Raw genomic sequence first — 24,094 nt, forward strand, 5'->3', positions numbered from 1 at the left:
TCCGTCATTAGTAAAATTACAAATCCACTTCTACGCACAGATACGTTGCTGCTGTGCATCCACCGACCAGATTTCATGCCCATTAGATCACTCTTGTTACCTAATTCAATAAATCGTAAAATACGATGAAAATTGCCTAAAAATCTTATATTACGCAAATCTGTCTGCTCATTTAACGACTGTATTGGTTGCTTTATACGGTGCTCATATATTTCGATCTCTTCCAAGATATCCGTGTTTTTCGCTTATGTGCTCTGTGTAAAATTTTTAATGCTTCGTTTATGTCTAATGCGGAGTGTCTACTTTCTCCCAAATGCATACTAGACGTGTTCTTTAAACCTAAAATTTCTCCGCGTTTGGCCAGTACAATTTATCACAATCTCACCAATTTATATTGTAAATTCTGGATTTATTGAAAGGAGGCTTTTTCTGCGTTTTGTGACGTATAACGTCACTCGACGTGTTGTCGGTACGAAAACTAAAATGAACGATTTTCTTGCAAAACATACGCGCTGCCGATGTACTGCATGACAGCGTAGTTCTGCTATTCTTCTTTTACTTGTCTATCTAGCGTTATTTCGATGTTGTTTATCAACTGTTTGGCTTTCAGCTTCTTCTGACAGATTTCGTTGATTATGTTTGCATTGTAACCGTACACGAAGAAATTATTCGATTTAAATTGTTTCAGACAAGCCGGGATTCGCGTACATTTGCGAGTGGCCTAGAACGAGGCTACCTAGCTGGGGGGGGGGGGGGGGGGGGCGTGCAGCGGCGGTGTGTCTGGCGTGGGCGATGGAGTGTCAGTCGCTGCGTGTGACCGCCGGGTCGAGCCGGCCGATCGATACAGGTGAGCCGGGCGTCGGCCACGCGTCAGAGCCGGCGTTCGATGCGCAGGCGCAGACCGTCCTTGGGCCGCAGGATGAGTTCGCCCAGCAGCGTCAAGTCCTCGCGGCGGTCCACCGCTTCCACGCGGTAGCGCCGCAGCACCGCAGAGATCACCGCCTTTTCCTCCAGTATGGCGAACTTCTGACCTGCAACACAAGTGCACAGGCTCACTCTTCTGTTCCTATATGCTATTTTGGACACGCTAGTACGTGACCGGCAGCGTCAGAATTGCACCTCTCTAATTTTACGATGTATCACCTAACGTTACAAGAAAACTTTCAAAGTCAAAAGGTAGTCACAGAAAATAAATCCACAGTAAATGACCAAATAAACATTAGAAACCAAACATCACTATACTAACGAAACATTTCAGAAATATTACGAATGAAATTCCCCCGCCGCGTTTTTCTGTCTGAAACCTATTTCAGGGCTAATCTCAGGAGCTGCTCCAAGGGTTTTGATATAGTTTCCTTTAATGGACAGATTGATTCACAAGAATGATTGCGTACATAATTTACAGGGTGTCCCAAAAAGAATGACTCGATTCTAAATAGAATTATTTATTAGGAAGAAGGGCTTAACACCAACAAACTGCATACTGAATTACTCAGAAAAGACAGAAGTTTATAAAAATCCATCATAAATGATCAATATGTCCTCCATTGGCTGCACGGACGATATCTAGCCTGCCGGCCGAAGTTGCCGAGCGGTTCTAGGTGCTACAGTCTGGAACAGCGCGACTGCTACGGTCGCAGGTTCGAATCCTGCCTCGGGCATGGATGTGTGTGATATCCTTAGGTTAGTTAGGTTTAAGTAGTTCTAAGTCTAGGGGACTGATGACCTCAGAAATTAAGTCCCATAGTGCTCAGAGCCATTTGAACCACTTGATATCTAGCCGACAGCTGAATTCATCCCAAATTGAGCGTAAGGTGTCAAAAATAAAAAAAAAATAAAAAAATGTGTGTGAAATCTTATGGGACTTAACTGCTAAGGTTCTCAGTCTCTAAGCTTACACACTACTTAACCTAAATTATCCTAAGGACATACACACAGCCGGACGGTGTGGCCGAGCGGTTCTAGGCGCTTCAGTCTGGAACCGCGCGACAGCTACGGTCGCAGGTTCGAATCCTGCCTCGGGCTTGGATGTGTGTGATGTCCTTAGGTTAGTTAGGTTTAAGTAGTTTTAAGTTCTAGGGGACTGATGACCTCAGATGTTAAGTCCCATAGTGCTCAGAACCATTTGAACCATTTTTTGACATACACACACATCAATGCCCGAGGGAGAACTCGGACCTCCGCCGGAACCAGCCGCACAGTCCATGACTGCAGCGCCCCAGACCGCTAGGCTAATCCCGCGCGGCGTAAGGTGTCCTCTGTCACTGAAGCTACAGCAGCTGATATTAAGGTTTTGAGTTCATCAATGTCACGAGGTAAGGGAGTAACGTTCAGCACGAAATCGAATATGAAACGCCCGCTGAACTGCGATCACCGATTGAGTACGACTAAATTCAGTAACACAATACACCTTGTGTTGCGCGGACGCCATATCGCGCGAGACTGGCTGCACGCTCCAGGTCAGCGCTCGTAGTGACATCTAGCGGATTTTTTCTGAAACTCTATACCATGCCGATTACATCTAGTACTGTTTCAGTCATCTAGTGACATTTGTCTCAATGTTATTACAAGTTAAAATCGGGTCATTCTTTTTTGGGACATCCTGTATTACCACCAAGCCAGAAAGTCTTCCAGGTGTCCTCACACCCTCAATATTTATTGCGCAATGCTGAGTACTGCGCAATACACTCAGGTTACAAAAGTCATATGCATATATAGAGACGGCGGTAGTATCGTGTAAGCAAGATACAAATGAGCAGTTGTTGCCGCAGAGAAACACATAGAAAACGGCGCGTGTACACGATAAATTACATAATTCACTTGCTTAATTTGTAATCAGTTGTTGCTGTTGTGGTTTACGAATCTATGCTTCTATAAATGAGCAGCTGGTCCATTGAAATGTGTACTGGAAGCCATACGGACTCATTTCGTCCGTTCTGCATAATGTCTGCTTGTGTTTTGCAAGGTAAGCCACTCACTCCCGATACAGGTGAGTTCCAAGTCGTCGGTCACCGACATGTTCGTTACGAAGGCAGAGTTTGAACTGACGCGTCCCGGGCGTAAATATTGCTTAATAATATTGTGCCGTTCTTGGTCTCGCAATTTTATTGCGCAATTAATACTGAATGTTTGTGTACCCTTTAGTGGTAACCACGCAGAGCCAGGGCGGGTCGCTAGTAGTAGACAAATGACACCTCATTTAGCTGCTACAAAAATAGTACCACATAAACCAGGCAACTTACCCACTCTTCATCATCCACAACAGTACCACAGTAAAGTAGATTTAACGAAATAATAATTTGCGCACACAGAAGTTAAGACATATCATCTCCACTTTTACACACACACACACACACACACAAAGAGACAGAAGAATAGCAGACACTTCCACAACCATAAAAACAAAACACAACCATAAAAACAAAAGACGATCATAGCCCGTAACATCAAAGCAAAGTACATGAGGTGCAAATGAATCTCTGCAACAAGAAAACGAAAATATTTTCTATGTCACTGTACTAAAATCGAACACCTATTTGTAGAAGAACCTCAGTAACACAATGAGAAATAAAAGTATTGTGAGCATTAATAGTAATTTCATACTGTTTAAAATGGTTCAAATTGCTCTGAGCACTATGGGACTTAACGGCTGAGGTCATCAGTCCCCAGAACTTAGAACTACTTAAACCTAACTAACCTAAGGACATCACAAACATCCATGCCCGAGGCAGGATTCGAACCTGCGACTGTAGCGATCGCGCGGATCCAGATTGAAGCGCCTAGAACCGCTCGGCCACTCCGGCCGGCATACTGTTAAATAGTAGTAATTTAGAACATAAGAATTGTTTACTATCTTGTTAAAAAGAAGTGTAAGAAAAATCATAATGTTACATTAACTACTAAATATGCTTTGAAATAAGTAAAAAGGGTTTGAATAAGTTTTTTATTACAGTCACAAAAATTGGTATAGAGCTGAAGCAGAGTGTATGTACTCCTGTATGTCTGGGATCTCCTCCCAAACTCCTGGATAGATTCCAACCAAATTTGGCACACAAGCACCAGGCTTCATGAGTATCAACACTGTGCAGTTCATAACCTCCTAGGTCCAACAGGAGCAGAGATATGGACAAAAACGTTTTTTTTTCCTGGTGCATAGTCAACCCACATGACAGGTATGTTGTCTGTGAACAGTGTCAGCCTGCCAAATCAGCCTGCTTTGGGGCAGCCTACATGTCAGGGACAATAAACGGTTTTCTGGTTCCAAATATGTACGCTGCCCTGCATGACAGGTATGTTGTAGGAGTAGTATCAGCCTGAATTATTGAACTGTTTTGCAATGGCTACACGTGCTGATGATCATGCTAGGGAGATGTTGAAATGGATAGAGGATAGGATGGACAGGGTGAGGGGGAGGAGGAAATGGAAACAGAGAGGGGAGGTGGGGGAGAATAGTGAGTGAGGTGAAAGGTGTAGATATTAGTTACCTGAATCACAATAACGTTTTATAATTCCATAACATTGTTGAAAGTAGCAAATTTGGAACACTGCGCTGTACAGTAGAAAAGAAGAGCTAAGCAGCCTTGCAATAAATGCTGTTTCACCAAGTATCATAAAAAAAATTATGTGCACCCCCCAGTAACTGAGTGTCAGCGCGACGGTATGTCAATCCTAAGGGCCCGGGTTCGATTCCAGGTTGGGTCGAAGATTTTCTCCACTCACGGACTGGGTGTTGTGTTGTCCCAATCATCATCATCTCATCCCCATCGACCTGCAACTCGCCTAAGTGGCGTAAAATCGAAAGACTTGCACCTGGTGAACGGTCTACCCGACGCGAGGCTCTAGTCACACGACGTTTTATACAAATTATGAACACATTTTTGGAGAAGAGCTAAAGGGAGTAGTAACTTTTTTTGTAATCTTGTTATGAGAAGAAAATGCTAAATACAGGAGAGTGATACCGGAACTGCAATGACTTTCAAGACACTTTTTTAAAAATTCATCTTCTGCATGTGAACTGTATTAACTATATATATTTATCTGATGTAATTGGAGAAAAACAATCTTCGACAGTTTCTCAAATCTGTAAGGGTTTATACGATACTCAAACTAAAGCAACAGCCTTTTAACGGCGGTTATCTACGCCATATCACTTAAGTGATGTTATGACATTCTGAGAAGTACGTAATTCACCGCCAATGCATCACTTCACGGACGAGTCGCACAATACTATGGAGAGAAACCGAGGCTGTGTTTGGGTATCTGGTACTGCAACGCTACAGCACACTACCAGCTTGCGACATTGGAAGATGAATCAAACCTGGAAGGATCCGAGAAACAGATTAACAGCCATTGATTCCCCGAAAAGTCTAACTGTGGATTTTACGTGACAAGCCTTTAGTCCAATGACAAGTTTGTGCCTCATTTATGATACAATCACTCAATATTCAGCCAAGCCTTGAGAAACGTGTAGATTAGCAGGAAAGAAATGTCACAACATTCACGAAAACTTTCACTCATCTACTCGCTCTTATAAGTATAGGAAAATTTTTCAACCATAGGTAAGGCAGAAACTTATTCAGTACCACTGAATCACTGCTGCTGTATGTGCCTCAGCGCTAATACAAAACAGAAAAAAATTCAAGTCACTTTACCTAGACTTGGATGCTTATGTGCTTATACGAGGGGCGTTGAATTACGAGGGTTGTTTTTTAAGTAAGGGCCGTTCGCGCGTATAGTCCCGTAGCTCGCGCGGACGCCGCAACAAGCCACCGCTCCACTTGCCGGCATCCTTCCCGTTCACACTGATGCAAGTTGCAGCTCTGTAGCTGACGTGTACGCATCGCTGTGCTACTGTATAATGTTCACGATTATTGAATCGCCCGCCGCGTGTGAGATACGGTCAGTGATACGTTTTTTGACCGCGAGAAGCCTATCAGCTGCAGAAATTCATCGTCAGTTAACAGAAGTTTATGGCTTGAATGCAATGAATGAAGGTGAAGTGCGTCAATGGTGATTTGGTGGCTGCAGTCGAAACAAAGATTCGTGAGGACAGAAGATTCACAATTTCCACTCTTTCTTTGGAATTTCCACCAGTTTCAAGTTCGGTTTTGAACAAAATTGTGTCTGAAAACCTAAACTTTAAGAAACTGTGTTCTTGGTGGGTACCCAGACTCCTCACAGAGGACCACAAAGGGAAGAGATTTGCGACTTCATTGGACTTTTTGATTCGTTACGAGGAAGAAGAGGATGACATGTTGAGTCAAATTGTCACTGGAGATGAAACATGGGTATCCCAATCACTCCCGAAAGCAAGCGACAATCGATGGAATGGCGACACACAACCTCACCCGTCAAGGTCAAAGCCAAACAGACGCTGTCAAAGCGCAAGATTATGGCAACTGTGTTCCGGGACCGGCGCGGTGTTTTGCTAGTGGACTTTATGCACGAGGAACGACAATCAACTCAGATGCCGACTGTGCAACTCTAAAGAAGCTCCGCAGAGCAATTCAAAACAAAAGGCGCGGCATGCTGACAAAAGGAGTTTTGCTCCTGCACGATAACGCTAGGCCTCACACCTCTCAAAAGACTCGGGATTTGATTGATTCTTTTGGCTGGGAAGTTTTGGACCATGCACTATACAGCCCCGACCTTGCTCCTAGCGATTTTCACCTTTTCCGGTACCTGAAACACCATCTTGGCGGGCAGCGCTTCAATGACGACGATGAAGTGAAAGCGGCCGTGAACTCTTGGCTGTCGGAGCAGGCGGCCGAATTCTTTGAAGAGGGAATTAAAAACTTAGTTGTACGGTATGACAAGTGCTTAAATAAACAAGGCAACTATGTAGAAAAATAGGTAAAAATGTGTAGAATCAGAAAGTAAAAGTTTTTTTACAAAAGCATTTGTATCTTTTTTTAAAAATAAAAGCGGCCCTTACTTAAAAAAACAACCCTCGTAGTAATGCAACACATTGTTTTCTCTGCCAATTTCGGTTGAAAAAATGCAGAATTTGTTGTAGGACATCGTGGAATATTCAGCCCTTATAGTATCATGAAGTTCGACAGGTGATGGCGCTAAACGTAGCCTTCAAAATGGCATCTGTAACGAAAGTGCGTTCCAAGCAGACAGCTGTCACTGAGTTTCTTCTTGGCTGAAAACCAAAGCATCGGAAATACTCATAGGCGCTTGAAGAAGGTCTACGGAGATCTGACAGACAACAAAAGCACGGCGAGTCGTTGGGCGAGGCGTCTGTCATCACCGCAACAAGGTCGCGTAAACCTGTCCGATCTCCTGCATGTCGTCTGGCCGCACACAGCTGTGACTCTTGCAATGTTGGTACTTGCGGACACTCTCGTTCGAGGTGATCGACGGATCACAATTAAACACCTCCCTGCACAACTGGACGTTATGTCGGCAGTCTCGTCCACCAACTGGGGTACTCAAAGATGTACCTGCTGGGTTCCTCGCCACCGAACAGAAGACCATGAAGAGCAACGAAGGCCATCTGTGCAGAACTGCTGGCGCGTTACGAGGCTGATCACACAAGTCTGCGTTCCCGATAGGAGCTCACAAAATTTCATCGGACTGTTCTTCATCATCCAACCTACAGCCCGGATCTCGCACCTTGGTTTGGTCCAATGAATTCCGCTGAAAGCAGTACGTGGGTGTTGAGGAGGTTATTGATACAGCAAGATGCTGGATCCGACGTCAACCAATAGAATGGTGCCATGCGGGCATACAGGCCCTCCAATAAGATGGCGTAAGTCAGTCGCATTGAACGAAGATTAAGTTGAAAAATAGAGTTTTGTAGCCAAAAGAGTGAGGAATAATATGGTGTATCTGAATCCTCCATGAAACCAACGTGCCTTCAGAAAAAAAGTTTTTGCGTTACTTATAAAAAGCCCCTCGTGATATGAGCCAAAACTCTGTCATCAGTGGCCACCTCAGACTGAATGCCACCTGGTGGTGTTGCGGGCACGTGACGGGGGAAGGAAAATATGTAAGCGATGCTGAGACGAATAGGGAATCATGATGCAGGGAGTGGCAATTGAATCTCAATGTAGACAAGTGTAATATGCTGCGAATACATAGAAAGAAAGAAAGATCCCTTATCATTTAGCTACAATATAGCAGGTCAGCAACTGGAAGCAGTTAATTTCATAAATTATCTGGGAGTAGGCATTAGGAGTGATTTAAAATGGAACGACCATATAAAATTAATCGTCGGTAAAGCAGATGCCAGACTGAGGTTCATTGGAAGAATCCTAAGGAAATGCAGTCCGAAAACAAATGATGTATGTTACAGTACACTTGTTCGTCCATTGCTTGAATACTGCACACAGGTGTGGGATCCGTACCAGATAGGGTTGATAGAAGAGATACAGATGATCCAACGGAGATCAGCGCGCTTCGTTACAGGATCATTTAGTAATCGCGAAAGGTTTACGGAGATGATAGGTAAGCTCCAATGGAAGAGTCTGCAAGAGAGACGCTTAGTAGCTCGGTACGGGCTTTTGTTGAAGTTTCGAGAACATACCTTCACCGAGGTGTCAAGCAGTTTATTGCTCCCTCCTACGTATATCTCGCGAAGAGACCGTGAGGATAAAATCAGAGAGATTAGAGTCTACACAGAGGCATACCGACAATCTTTCTTTCCACGAACAGTACGAGACTGGAATAGAAGGGAGAATCGATAGAGATACTCAAGGTACCCTCCGCCACACACCGTTAGGTGGCTTGTGGAGTATGGATGTAGGTGTAGATGTAGATTCTAGCGACGATACCGGTCCTAATTAAAGCAGTCCTCTGACATAGGCGACTTTCACAAAGGACAGATTGTTATTCCCTCGGGACGAGTATCTCGGAACGGCGGAGCTGGTAGGTTGTTCTCGAGCTACTGTCGTGAGCATCTTAGGAAAGTTATTGACGGGCGGTGAAACCATAGAGGTGACAATGTGTTGGATGTCCACGTCTCATCACAAGACGTGCAAGTCAGACGCTTGCTCGCTATGTGGCACATCTGACGATGGAGTATAATGCTGGTGCAGGCTCAAGTGCTTCAGAGCACACCGTTCAGCGCCCATTGTTGAACATGGGGATCCGGAGACGAGACCCATACGTGTTGCTATGTTGAACCATCGACACTTACAATTACGTCTGCGGTGAGCACGGGATCATCGAGACTGGACGATAGATCAATGGAGACGTGTCACCTCGTCGGATGAATCACATTTCTTGTTACACCTGGTTTATGATCGTAACCAAATCCGTCGTCAAGCATGGGAACAGGTGTCAGCAATATGCATCTCGACACGGCAGTGGGGCGGAAGGGGCGGTATTATTCTTGAAGGCTGTTCACCTGGGCTTCCATGAGACCTGTGGTATCAATCGAAGGCTCCACGATAGCTGTGGACAAGATGGACATCAGGGTGGACCACCTGCATCCCTTCATGCTTTATGTCTTCTCCGACAGCGATAGGATCTTTTAGCAGGATAGCTGTCCGTATCACAAAGCCAGATTCGTGTAACATTAGTTTGAGGAGCATCAAGACGAGCTCAAGTTGATGTCTTGGCCACAGAATGCGCCTGATCTGAAACCTATGGAACACATGTGGAATGCTGTCAGGCGCCAGGTCCGCGTTCACAAGGCACCAGTCTGTAATTTACGGGATCTGCGAGAACTGAACGTAAATATCTGGTACCACATACCTTTGAAAACTGCTGCTGTATGCATTCCGAAGATAGACCATCATGCTATTAGGCGGATGGTCATAATTTTTTGATTCTTCAGTGTATGTGGAACTAGATGTCTACGCACAGGTTCTGTAATTCGCGTAAATAACGGGCCGCTGATTTTCGTAGGCGGTGATGCAGGCGATAGCGATCCAGATGTATTTCATAGGGTTTACATCAGGCGAGTCTGGTTGACGAGAATTACTGTGAGTTCACTAAAATGCTTCTCAAAGCACTGTAGCACGGTTCTGGCATCGAGATGCGGACAATTAAATCGCTGAAAGATGACATCGTCTTCGGGGAAAACATCAACCATGGACGGATGCAGGTGGTTCGCAGCTATCAGCGTGTCTTCTATTACTACCAGAGGCCCCACGCAAGCGGAGAAGAATGTCTCCGATACCATAATACTGCTCCCACCAGCCTGCGTCCTTGGTACGCTGCACGTTTCGGGCCGCCGTTCACCACGGTGATGGCGTTTTGGAGACAACCATCGACCTAACGTAGCAAAAATCTGATTCACCCGAAGAGCCATCACGTTTCCATTGATCGATGGTCGAAGCCCGATAGTCCCGAGCCCACTGCAGTCGTAACTGCCGATGTCGTTGGGTCAACATGTGAACACGTAGCGGTGGTCTGTTGCGGAGCTCCGTGTTCAACAATGTACGATGCTCCAAAACACTTGTGCGTGTACAAGCATTGGCTCTTTCAGCAGAGATACCATAGACCACCATCTCTCCTATTTTACAGAGTACCAAGCCTCCGAACCCCTTATTTCTATGAACAGCCGTGGACGACCAACCATTTAGCGCCTAGTGCTAGTTTCACTGTCCTTCTACCCCTTTCTGTAAATGCTTACAGAAGAAGCAAGGCCCGCATCTCGTGGTCGTGCGGTAGCGTTCTCGCTTCCCACGCCCGGGTTCCCGGGTTCGATTCCCGGCGGGGTCAGGGATTTTCTCTGCCTCGTGATGGCTGGGTGTTGTGTGCTGTCCTTAGGTTAGTTAGGTTTAAGTAGTTCTAAGTTCTAGGGGACTTATGACCACAGCAGTTGAGTCCCATAGTGCTCAGAGCCATTTGAACCATTTTGAAGAAGCAAGGGAACAATAGACGTTTCGCTGTTTTCGAGATACTCGTTCACAAGCTCCGCGTAATAATAATCTGCTCTTTGTCAAAGTCGCTTATCTCAATGGATTTGCCCATTTTCAGCCCAAATCTTCGCTAGGGTGAGATCCTATTAATGTCTGTTCCGCTTGCATATTTTTGTTACCGCGTCATGTGCCCGCAACACCACCAGTCGGCATACAATGTCGCGATGGGCAGTGGTCATAATGTTTTGGCTTATCAGTGTACCTTCACAAAGCTACCAACAAACCGTCGGATCCGTGGTACGTAGAACCAGCGATGTATCTCGTTCCAAAGACGGACAAGGAAGTTATTAAGCAGGTGGTAATAATGGTTTGGCTCACCAGTGCATATTAAGCAGAGGAGAAGCACATCTCGGCATATGCGAGAAAGCTTTATGCTGTGATTTCTGGCGTTTTCTCGATGTGATTGACTGACGGTTGCTTTCCGGTTTCTAGACTAGCTGACGAAGTCATTTTGTCACAATACTTAGGCGACTGACGTAGCCAGTTTCTTCAGGGGTTCCGAATGGAAGTAATCGCTGTAATGTAAGGATTCCACAGGTGACAGCCAAAGGGATTCTGCTATGAAAAGAAATGTCACCCAAGACCATCACTATTGACTGTCGGGCCGTGTGACGGCCGACAGTCACGTTGGTATTCCATTACTGGCTGGGGCCTCTCCAGACATCTTCGGCCTGGAATCTCATTGGCTGGAGTAGAGCTGTCTTCAGTGATGAGTCCTGGACAGTGGTGAGATACCAACTAGCCCCTCAGGAGGACATCCAACAACTCTGTCAAAGAGTGCAAAGCCGAAAAACTGCTTGCATAAGGGTCAGAGGTGGACCAACGCGTTATTGACTTGCTCAATTTGTGAAGCTCTTTCTTGAATAAATCATTGTTTGTCTGTACATGAACATTACATGTACCGATTTCCGTTCCAAACGGATAATTCTTTCGTGGTGTGGTGTTTATGGACTTACTGAACGACTACTTTATCTTTCATGTTCCGTTTAATATAATGCTTTAAAGATTGCCGGTTTGGATGTAAAAGAGGATGTGAACGTCTCAACATTGTGGGTAAAGTAGATGTACAACTGAAAAGAAATACGAAAGCAGAGAGTAAGCAGTATACGAACAGGATTCGGATACGACTTTACCTTGTAGACACAAAGTTGACATGTCACAGACAGGGCATACACTCATAGAAATAAAAGTGTCAAATCGAGAGTGAGCAAATGGCCATCATGGGTGCGATCGGTAAACTCTAGATAGACCACGGCAAAAAAGAATAAGTACATGAATGGCAAATGAAATTATTTGCGGGCACACTCGGTCATACACCACAGGCTAGCTTGCAGCACACAAATGTTGCCGTTGAGTACAAGTACCGTACGAGGTACCTAGATGAGAGAACCGCGTGCAACGTATTTACAGAACTCAAACGACGCAGAGTGCATTGGCACATGTCTATGGGGGAGCTGTGGCGTCTGAAATGTTCGAAAGCAGTGACACGTATAGGTCTGCTGGCAACTTGCCACGACTTCTGGCACGGAAGACGGTCAGCTGAACAGACCACTCGAAGAGTCGCTGGTCGCAAAACTTTGTCCAGCTCGTAGCTCACCGTGTTTTACTACGTTCCAGAAGCAACGTCGCTGGAACCGGTAGCAGCACTACAGCACTTGTTGCGAGGAATGTTAAATGATGCTGTTGGGTTATGCGCGTTTAGAAATTACTCCTCCACATACCTGGAAACAGCAGACTGGGAGTGTTTAGTAAAGCTGGTACCTGTTTCACTGCTTAGTTATAGGAATCGTGCTCAGTCATCGCCTGAAGTCCATTGGGTCTATGTAGCGGTCTATTGTAGGCTTTGTGCTGCGCAGTTTGAAGCTTCAAATCCTTTCCTCAGGTGCTGCCCTGTTACTTTAGATTGCGTAATAATCTCTGAAGGAGAGATTCAGAACTCGTTCATGTAAAAGGTGGGAATTTAAGGAGATGGGACCTGGATAAACTGACTAAACCAGAGGTTATACAGAGTTTCAGGGAGAGAATAAGGGAATGGGGGAAAGAAATACAGTAGAAGAAGAATGGGTAGCTCTGAGGGATGAAGTAGTGAAGGCAGCAGAGGATCAAGTAGGTAAAAAGACGAGGGCTAGTAGAAATCCTTGGGTAACAGAAGAAATATTGAATTTAATTGATGAAAGGAGAAAATATAAAAACGCAGTAAATGAAGCAGGCAAAAAGGAATACAAACGTCTCAAAAATGAGATCGACAGGAAGTGCAAAATGGCTAAGCAGGAATGGCTAGAGGACAAATGTAAGGATGTAGAGGCTTGTCTCACTAGGGGTAAGATAGATACTGCCTACAGGAAAATTAAAGAGACCTTTGGAGAAAAGAGAGCCACTTGTATGAATATCAAGAGCTCAGAGAGAAACCCAGTTCTAAGCAAAGAAGGGAAGGTAGAAAGGTGGAAGGAGTATATGGAGGGTCTATACAACGGCGATGTACTTGAGGACAATATTATGGAAATGGAAGAGAATGTAGATGAAGATGAAATGGGAGATACGATACTGTGTGAAGACTTTGACAGAGCACTGAAAGACCTGAGTCGAAACAAGGCCCCGGGAGTAGACAACATTCCATTGTAACTACTGACGGCCTTGGGAGAGCCAGTCCTGACAAAACTCTATCATCTGGTGAGCAAGATGTATGAGACAGGTGAAATACCCTCAGACTTCAAGAAGAATATAATAATTCCAATCCCAAAGAAAGCAGGTGTTGACAGATGTGAAAATTACCGAACTATCAGTTTAATTAGTCACAGCTGCAAAATACTAACGCGAATTCTTTATAGACGAATGGAAAAACTGGTAGAAGCCGACCTCGGCGAAGATCAGTTTGGATTCCGCAGAAATGTTGGAACACGTGAGGCAATACTGACCCTACGACTTATCTTAGAAAATAGATTAAGGAAAGGCAAACCTACATTTCTAGCATTTGTTGACTTAGAGAAAGCTTTTGACAATATTGACTGGAATACTCTCTTTCAAATTCTAAAGGTGGCAGGGGTAAAATACAGGGAGCGAAAGGCTATTTACAATTTGTACAGAAACCAGATGGCAGTTACAAGAGTCGAGGGGCATGAAACGGAAGCAGTGGTTGGGAAGGGAGTGAGACAGGGGTGTAGCCTCTCCCCGATGTTATTCAATCTGTATATTGAGCAAGCAGTAAAGCAAACAAAAGAAAAATTCGGAGTAGGTATTAAAGTCTACGGAGAAGAAATAAAAACGTTGAGGTTCGCCGATGACATTGTAATTCTGTCAGAGACAGCATAGGACTTGGAAGAGCAGTTGGACGGAATGGACAGTGTCTTGAAAGGAATATATAAGATGAACATCAACAAAAGCAAAACGAGGATAATGGAATGTAGTCGAATTAAGTCGGGTGATGCTGAGGGAATTAGATTAGGAAATGAGACACTTAAAGTGGTAAAGGAGTTTTGCTATTTGGGGAGCAAAATAAGTGATGATGGTCGAAGTAGAGAGGATATAAAATGTAGACTGGCAAGGAACGCGTTTATGAAGAAGAGAAATTTATTAACATCGAGTATAGATTTAAGTGTCAGGAAGTCGTTTCTGAAAGTATTTGTATGGAGTGTAGCCATGTATTGAAGTGAAACATGGACGATAAATAGTATAGACAAGAAGAGAATAGAAGCTTTCGAAATGTGGTGCTACAGAAGAATGCTGAAGATTAGATGGGTAGATCACATAACTAATGAGGAGGTATTGAATAGAATTGGGGAGAAGAGGAGTTGTTGCACAACTTGCCAAGAAGAAGGGATCGGTTGGTAGGACATGTTCTGAGGCATCAAGGGATCACAAATTTAGCATTGGAGGGCAGCGTGGGGGGTAAAAATCGTAGAGGGAGACCAAGAGATGAATACACTAAGCAGATCCAGAAGGATGTAGGTTGCAGTAAGTACTGGGAGATGAAGAAGCTTGCACAGGATAGAGTAGCATGGAGAGCTGCATCAAAACAGTCTCAGGACTGAAGACAACAACAACAACATGTAAAAGGGAAAAATATCATAGGTGGACAGCATGCAACTAAACGGACTGTGGAAGAGATAGATAAGGATATTTTGATCATCTGTAGAATCATGTGGTTCAAATGGTTCAAATGGCTCTGAGTACTATGGGACTTAACTGCTGTGGTTATCAGTCCCCTAGAACGTAGAATTACGTAAACCTAACTAACCTAAGGACATCACACACATGCATGCCTGAGGCAGGATTCGAACCTGCGACCGCAGCGGTCACGCGGTTCCAGACTGTAGCGCCTAGAAACGCACGGCCACTCCGGCCGGCAGAATCATGTGGTGATACTATCTTTGAGAATGGGAATGAGTTATGAAAATCAGAAACCATGACGTGAATGGCAATGCAATTTTTATCTATTGATCCACAAAAGAAAAACACGTCAAATTCTGACTATCAAACAGGATTCTTAATGACGTCATCCTTGAAGATGTCCACGTTGAATTAATAATTGTAGAGTACCTCATATGTGCATAAATTCATAGCGGTTTTTCTTACAGTTCAATAAACACATCAGATACACATAAGAGACTCTAGTTATCAATAATACATTCTCCTTCACTACTTATAACAGTCTGCAGTAATTTTTCGATCCTGGAATTGTAGAAATCATGTGCTATTGAGGCGGAGAGCTCGTCGAGCCATATTCGAAGCGTATTTTCATCTGGAAATGAAGTTCCTTGAAGGCTGTTCGATAGGGAGCGGAAAAGGTGAAAATCTGAGACCGCAAGGTCTGGTGAACAAGGTGAGCGCGGAATGACTTCCCAAACCAACTCGTGAATAGTGTTCTTTGTCAGTCTAGCAGAATGCGGGCGGGCGTTATCGTGGAGTAGCATCATTTCACTCAGTCTTCCTGGTCGATGTTGTTGGACTGCGTCTGCAAGAATGAATGTCAACAGTGATAGTCACACCTCTTGGAAGAAAATCGTAGTACAGCACACCGTCGCTATGCAGTCAGATGCATAACATTATGTTTTGAGGATGCACACAGGTCTTCGTACGGGGCGTTGCTGCTTTGTTTGGACTCAACCATTCCTTTCTTTTCCTTACATAAGCATAAAGACATGATTTCTCGCCGTCAGTAACGATACAGGATAGCATTCGTCAGTGTTGTTCACGAGCCAACTGGTGACGAGCAATCAGGGATGCACATATTTGTGATTTTGTGCAAATGGTTCAAATGGCTCTAAGCACTATGGGACTTTACATCTGAGGTCATCAGTCCCCTAGACTCAGAACTACTTAAACCTAACTAACGAAAGGACATCACACACATCCATGCTCGAGGCAGGATTCGATCTTGCGACCGTAGCAGCGGCGCGGTTCCGGACTGAAGCGCCTAGAACCGCTCTGCCACAGCGGCCGGCTGTGATTTTGTGATCTGTGATTTTGGCTTAGAGCTTAGAGCATACGATACTTCACAACCCTATTTTTGAAACACCCCATTGCATGAAAATGTCGCACCATGATGGAATGATCGCAGCTCATCACATTTGTCAGTTCTCGAGTAAACGTACATGGGTAATGTGGATTAATGAGTTTAAACGATCTTCATCAGACACCGAAGGCCTTCCTGAACGTGGAGGGTCACTGATGTTAAAACGATCCTCCTTGCAATGAAAACACAATTTTCTTGCCGTGTTGTATCCAATGGCATTATCTCCGTACACAGTGCAAATGTTTCTGGCTGCCTTCGCTGTTCACATCCTTCTATTGAACTGAAACAGATCAATACGTCGGAAATGTTCCGATTTATCCACTTGACATCAATTTTATAGGGTTCACAGTTCCACTCACTATGCCCAAATGATAAAATGACAATATGTTAACTCAAATTATAACAGTGAACTACAAATAAAAAAATGACAGTCAATGAACAAACCTATAGCAACCGGAATACCAGCATGCAAAACAAAAACAACATGAACTTACACACCAACCTAATAGAAAAACAATAACAAGAGGAAAAAAATCAGGCCGCGCGGGATTAGCCGAGCGGTCTAGGGCGCTGCAGTCATGGACTTTGTGGCTGGTCCCGGCGGAGGTTCCAGTCCTCCCTCGGGCATGGGTGTGTGTGTTTGTCCTTAGGATGATTTAGGTTAAGTAGTGTGTAAGCTTAGGGACTGATGACCTTAGCAGTTAAGTCCCATAAGATTTCACACACATTTGAATATTTTTTTGAAAAAATCAGAATGTTTATCGGCACACACAGCGAAAACTAAAGGATAAATTAAGGGATGACGCCAATCTTATGTCCGATTAAGCTTTGCTCTAAAATGGTTCAAATGGCTCTGAGCACTATGGGACTTAACTTCTAAGGTCATCAGTCCCCTAGAACTTAGAACTACTTAAACCTAACTAACCTAAGGACATCACACACATCCATGCCCGAGGCAGGATTCGAACCTGCGACCGTAGCGGTCACGCGGTTCCAGACTGTAGCGCCTCGAACCGCTCGGCCACCACGGCCAGCCAAGCTTTGCTCTGCCTACCTTAATGTATGAGGGATGAAATTAGAACACAAGAAGAAGAAACTGCTCTCTGAGGTACCCGTATATAAAAGATACTCGACAGTGGGGATATTTCGTACACAACTAAAAACAGTACTGAAACGCAGTACATAAAATGAACTTGAGCTCCACTGACAAATTTTCGGAAGTTGTTCAGAGACATTTTGTGAGCATTCTGGTGGCTTGTTACACAGTAACTACATTTCGATTGATCTTTGTATCTGTATTGTACTGCCGGCCGGTGCGGCAGAACTGTTCTAGGCGGTACACTCTGAACCGCGCTGCTGTTACGGTCGCAGGTTCGAATCCTGCCTCGGGCATGGATGTGTGTGATGTCCTCAGGTTAGTTAGGTTTAAGAAGTTCTAAGTCTAGGGGACTGATGACCTCACATGTTAAGTCCCATAGTGCTTAGAGCCATTTGAACCATTTGTATTGTACTGAAAAATATCAGAGGCTATAATTAAAGTCCAGCAACTCATAGAGGTCCAGTATGGTCTGTAATCATCGTATATCAGCGAAACTTGGAAAATATTATAATGCGGAATCGATTTACGCTGGAAAACAAGCAGTTCCAATTTCGCCCGCCCCGTGCAAATCTGGCGCTTTGAATGCAAGAAAGACGTGTAGACTGTTCCCACATGTAATGGATTAGGAACTGTACGTGGACAGAAAATGTCAAACAAGCGAGAAAGGCATTATGCTGATATTATTAACCGCCGCTGACACAGTTTATTCAATATGAGCATCGGAGAGGTCGACGAATTTTTGTATATAGCAAGATTTGGACCTGGTGGCCAAAATTGGAACTAATCTTTTTTCCAAAGCAAATCGCTTCCGCATTAACGCATTGAAATATCTATCAAGTTTTGCTGCCCTACGATAATTATAGCCCACACCGGACCTCTGCGAGGAGCTGCAGTTGTATAATAATCGCCTGGTATTTGCAAATGTCAACGGTATTCGCTGTGTTTCTTACTTGGAAATAAACTTGTTTCATTCACTCACACTACTGCTCGGTTCAGTCTCGGTTTTTCCACATGGATAGCTTTACTGATGGACTTCCTGTATGTATTCACATCATGCAATGGAAGAGTGCTGCAGCGGCGCCAGTCTGTTCCTGCAGCGTCGGCAACAGCCTCCACTAAGGTTGTTGCATTGTTCTGGTTTTCGTGCTGTATGTTTTGATTATTGCATTTTTCAATGTCGTTAATGTATTTTCACAGAAACAACTGTGCCAGTGGTGTTGTTGTTGTGGTCTTCAGTCCTGAGACTGGTTTGATGCAGCTCTCCATGCTACTCTATCCTGTGCAAGCTTCTTCATCTCCCAGTACCTACTGCAACCTACATCCTTCTGAATCTGCTTAGTGAATTCATCTCTTGGTCTCCCCCTACGATTTTTACCCTCCACGCTGCCCTCCAATACTAAATTGGTGATCCCTTGATGCCTCAGAACATGTCCTACCAACCGATCCCTTCTTCTGGTCAAGTTGTGCCACAAACTCCTCTTCTTCCCAGTCCTATTCAGTACCTCCTCATTAGTTATGTGATCTACCCATCTAATCTTCAGCATTCTTCTGTAGCACCACATTTCGAAAGCTTCTATTCTCTTCTTGACCAAACTATTTACCGTCCATGTTTCACTTCCATACATGGCTACACTCCATACAAATACTTTCAGAAATGACTTCCTGACACTTAAATCTATACTCGATGTTAACAAATTTCTCTTCTTCAGAAACGCTTTCCTTGCCATTGCCAGTCTACATTTTATATCCTCTCTACTTCGACCATCATCAGTTATTTTGCTCCCCAAATAGCAAAACTCCTTTACTACTTTAAGTGTCTCATTTCCTAATCTAATACCCTCAACATTACCCGACTTAATTCGACTACATTCCATTATCCTCGTTTTGCTTTTGTTGATGTTCATCTTATATCCTCCCTTCAAGACACCATCCATTCCGTTCAACTGCTCTTCCAAGTCCTTTGCTGTCTCTGACAGAATTACAATGTCATCGGCGAACCTCAAAGTTTTTATTTCTTCTCCATGGATTTTAGTACCTACTCCAAATTTTTCTTTTGTTTCCTTTACTGCTTGCTCAATATACAGATTGAATTACATCGGGGAGAGGCTACACCCCTGTCTCACTCCCTTCCCAACCACTGCTTCCCTTTCATGTCCCTCGACTCTTATAACTGCCATCTGGTTTCTGTACAAATTGTTAATAGCCTTTCGCTCCTTGTATTTTACCCCTGCCACCTTTAGAATTTGAAAGAGAGTATTCCAGTCAACATTGTCAAAAGCTTTCTCTAAGTCTACAAATGCTAGAAACGTAGGTTTGCCTTTTCTTAATCTTTCTTCTAAGATAAGTCGTAAGGTCAATATTGCCTCACGTGTTCCAGTATTTCTACGGAATCCAAACTGATCTTCCCCGAGGTTGGCTTCTACTAGCTTTTCCATTCGTCTATAAAGAATTCGTGTTAGTATTTTGCAGCTGTGGCTTATTAAACTGATTGCTCGGTAATTCTCACATCTGTCAACACCTGCTTTCTTTGGGATTGCAATTATTATATTCTTCTTGAAGTCCGAGGGTATTTCGCCTGTTTCATACATCGTGCTCACCAGATGGTAGAGTTTTGTCAGGACTGGCTCTCCCAAGGCCGTCAGTAGTTCCAATGGAATGTTGTCTACTCCGGGAGCCTTGTTTCGACTCAGGTCTTTCAGTGCTCTGTCAAACTCTTCACGCAGTATCGTATCTCCCATTTCATCTTCATCTACATTCTCTTCCATTTCCATAATATTGTCCTCAAGTACATCGCCCTTGTATAGACCCTCTATATACTCCTTCCACCTTTCTGCTTTCCCTTCTTTGCTTAGAACTGGGTTTCCATCTGAGCTCTTGATGTTCATACAAGTGGTTCTCTTATCTCCAAAGGTCTCTTTAATTTTCCTGTAGGCCGTATCTACACTCCTGGAAATTGAAATAAGAACACCGTGAATTCATTGTCCCAGGAAGGGGAAACTTTATTGACACATTCCTGGGGTCAGATACATCACATGATCACACTGACAGAACCACAGGCACACAGACACAGGCAACAGAGCATGCACAATGTCGGCACTAGTACAGTGTATATCCACCTTTCGCAGCAATGCAGGCTGCTATTCTCCCATGGAGACGATCGTAGAGATGCTGGATGTAGTCCTGTGGAACGGCTTGCCATGCCATTTCCACCTGGCGCCTCAGTTGGACCAGCGTTCGTGCTGGACGTGCAGACCGCGTGAGACGACGCTTCATCCAGTCCCAAACATGCTCAATGGGGGACAGATCCGGAGATCTTGCTGGCCAGGGTAGTTGACTTACACCTTCTAGAGCACGTTGGGTGGCACGGGATACATGCGGACGTGCATTGTCCTGTTGGAACAGCAAGTTCCCTTGCCGGTCTAGGAATGGTAGAACGATGGGTTCGATGACGGTTTGGATGTACCGTGCACTATTCAGTGTCCACTCGACGATCACCAGTGGTGTATGGCCAGTGTAGGAGATCGCTCCCCACACCATGATGCCGGGTGTTGGCCCTGTGTGCCTCGGTCGTATGCAGTCCTGATTGTGGCGCTCACCTGCACGGCGCCAAACACGCATACGACCATCATTGGCACCAAGGCAGAAGCGACTCTCATCGCTGAAGACAACACGTCTCCATTCGTCCCCCCATTCACGCCTGTCGCGACACCACTGGAGGCGGGCTGCACGATGTTGGGGCGTGAGCGGAAGACGGCCTAACGGTGTGCGGGACCGTAGCCCAGCTTCATGGAGACGGTTGCGAATGGTCCTCGCCGATACCCCAGGAGCAACAGTGTCCCTACGTTGCTGGGAAGTGGCGGTGCGGTCCCCTACGGCACTGCGTAGGATCCTACGGTCTTGGCGTGCATCCGTGCGTCGCTGCGGTCCGGTCCCAGGTCGACGGGCACGTGCACCTTCCGCCGACCACTGGCGACAACATCGATGTTCTGTGGAGACCTCACGCCCCACGTGTTGAGCAATTCGGCGGTACGTCCACCCGGCCTCCCGCATGCCCACTATATGCCCTCACTCAAAGTCCGTCAACTGCACATACGGTTCACGTCCACGCTGTCGCGGCATGCTACCAGTGTTAAAGACTGCGATGGAGCTCCGTATGCCACGGCAAACTGGCTGACACTGACGGCGGCGGTGCACAAATGCTGCGCAGCTAGCGCCATTCGACGGCCAACACCGCGGTTCCTGGTGTGTCCGCTGTGCCGTGTGTGTGATCATTGCTTGTACAGCCCTCTCGCAGTGTCCGGAGCAAGTATGGTGGGTCTAACACACCGGTGTCAGTGTGTTCTTTTTTCCATTTCCAGAAGTGTATCTTACCCCTAGTGAGATAAGCTTCTACATCCTTACATTTGTCCTCTAGCCATCCCTGCTTAGCCATTTTGCACTTCCTGTCGATCTCATTTTTGAGACGTTTGTATTCCTTTTTGTCTGCTTCATTTACTGCATTTTTATATTTTCTCCTTTCATCAATTACATTCAATATTTCTTCAGTTACCCAAGGATTTCTGCTAGCCCTCGTCTTTTACCTACTTGATCCTCTGCTGCCTTCACTACTTCATCCCTCAAAGCTACCCATTCTTCTTCTACTGTATTTCTTTCCCCCATTCCTGTCAATTGTTCCCTTATGCTCTCCCTGAATCTCTGTACAACCTCTGGTTCTTTCAGTTTATCCAGGTCCCATCTCTTTAAATTCCCACCTTTTTGCAGTTTCTTCAGTTTTAATCTACAGGTCATAACCAATAGATTGTGGTCAGAGTCCACATCTGCCCCTGGAAATGTCTTACAATTTAAAACCTGTTTCCTAAATCTCTGTCTTACCATTATATAATCTATCTGATACCTTTTAGTATCTCCAGGGTTCTTCCATGTATACACTCTTCTTTTATGATTCTTTAACCTAGTGTCAGCTATGATTAGGTTGTGCTCTGTGCAAAATTCTACCAGGCGGCTTCCTTTTTCGTTTCTTACCCCCAATCCATATTCGCCTACTACGTTTCCTTCCCTCCCTTTTCCTACTGACGAATTCCAGTCACCCATGACTATTAAATTTTCATCTCCCTTCACTATCTGAATAATTTCTTTTATTTCATCATACATTTCTTCAATTTCTTCGTCATCTGCAGAGTTAGTTGGCATATAAACTTGTACTACTGTGGTAGGCGTGGGCTTCGTGTCCATCTTGGCCACAATAATGCGTTCACTATGCTGTTTGTAGTAGCTAACCCGCACTCCTATTTTTTTATTCATTATTAAACCTACTCCTGCATTACCCATATTTGATTTTGTATTTATAACCCTGTAATCACCTGACCAAAAGTCTTTTTCCTCCTGCCACCGAACTTCACTAATTCCCACTATATCTAACTTTAACCTATCCATTTCCCTTTTTAAATTTTCTAACCTACCTGCCCGATTAAGGGATCTGACATTCCACGCTCCGATCCATGGAATGCCAGTTTTCTTTCTCCTGATAACGACGTCCTCTCGAGTAGTCCCCGCCCGGAGATCCGAATGGGGGACTATTTTACCTCTGGAATATTTTACCCAAGAGGACGCCATCATCATTTAATCATTCAGTAAAGCTGCATGCCCTCGGGAAAAATTACGGCTGTAGTTTCCCCTTGCTTTCAGCCGTTCGCAGTACCAGCACAGCAAGGCCGTTTTGGTTAGTGTTACAAGGCCAGGTCAGTCAATCATCCAGACTGTTGCCCCTGCAACTACTGAAAAGGCTGCTGCCCCTCTTCAGGAACCACACGTTTGTCTGGCCTCTCAACAGATACCCCTCCGTTGTGGTTGCACCTACGGTACGGCCATCTGTATCGCTGAGGCACGCAAGCCTCCCCACCAACGGCAAGGTCCATGGTTCATGGGGGGGGGGGGGGGGTGCCAGTGGTACAAACCGAATATGTCATAATTACGAGGATTGCAATACACCATATTATTCCCCACTCTTTTGGCTACAAAACTCTATGTTTCAACATAATCTCCGTTCAATGCAACGGCCGTCCACCACCTTACTGGGAGGGCCTGTGGCACCACTCTACTGGTCGACGTCTTGCTGCATCAATTACCACCCAATCATTCCTGTGGTCCTTCATTGCTCTTTGCTGTCTTGTGTTGGGCGACAGTGAACCCTTCGGGTACACGTCTGTGAGTACCCCCAATTGCTGGACGAATGTGTCAGTACAACCAACAGAGACGTCCAGTTTTACAGCAAAGTGTTTGATCACGATCGGTTGATCACCTCGAATGAGAGTGTCCGCACGTTCCAACAATGAAGGAGGCACAGCAACGTGCGACTGGACGGCGCGCGGGAGATCGGACAGGTTTGCGCGAGCTTGTTGCGATGACGATAGACGCCTCACCCAACGACTCACCGTGCTTTTGTTCACTGCCAGGTCGCCGTAGACATACCGCAAGACCTTATGAATATCTGCGATGCGCTGGTTTTCCACCACAAGCAAGTCAATTACAGCTGTCTGCTTGGAACGAACCTACGCCACAGATGCCATTTTGAATGCTACAGCTGTCGCCGATCGAACTTCATGAAAC

General features: G+C 45.0%; 1 protein-coding gene across 1 annotated transcript in view; it reads right to left on the minus strand.

Moving 5' to 3' along the window:
- Window positions 1–870: 870 nt before the first annotated feature.
- The window catches only part of LOC126237430 (cytochrome P450 4c3), a 348,050-nt gene continuing 324,826 nt past the window's right edge, over window positions 871–24,094 (minus strand). Inside the window, exon 12 of the mRNA XM_049947583.1 lies at window positions 871–1,031. Coding sequence (XP_049803540.1) covers window positions 871–1,031 — 161 coding nt within the window. The remainder of the gene's footprint in view (window positions 1,032–24,094) is intronic.

Source organism: Schistocerca nitens, chromosome 1 (assembly GCF_023898315.1).
Source record: "Schistocerca nitens isolate TAMUIC-IGC-003100 chromosome 1, iqSchNite1.1, whole genome shotgun sequence".
Taxonomy (NCBI): domain Eukaryota; kingdom Metazoa; phylum Arthropoda; class Insecta; order Orthoptera; family Acrididae; genus Schistocerca; species Schistocerca nitens.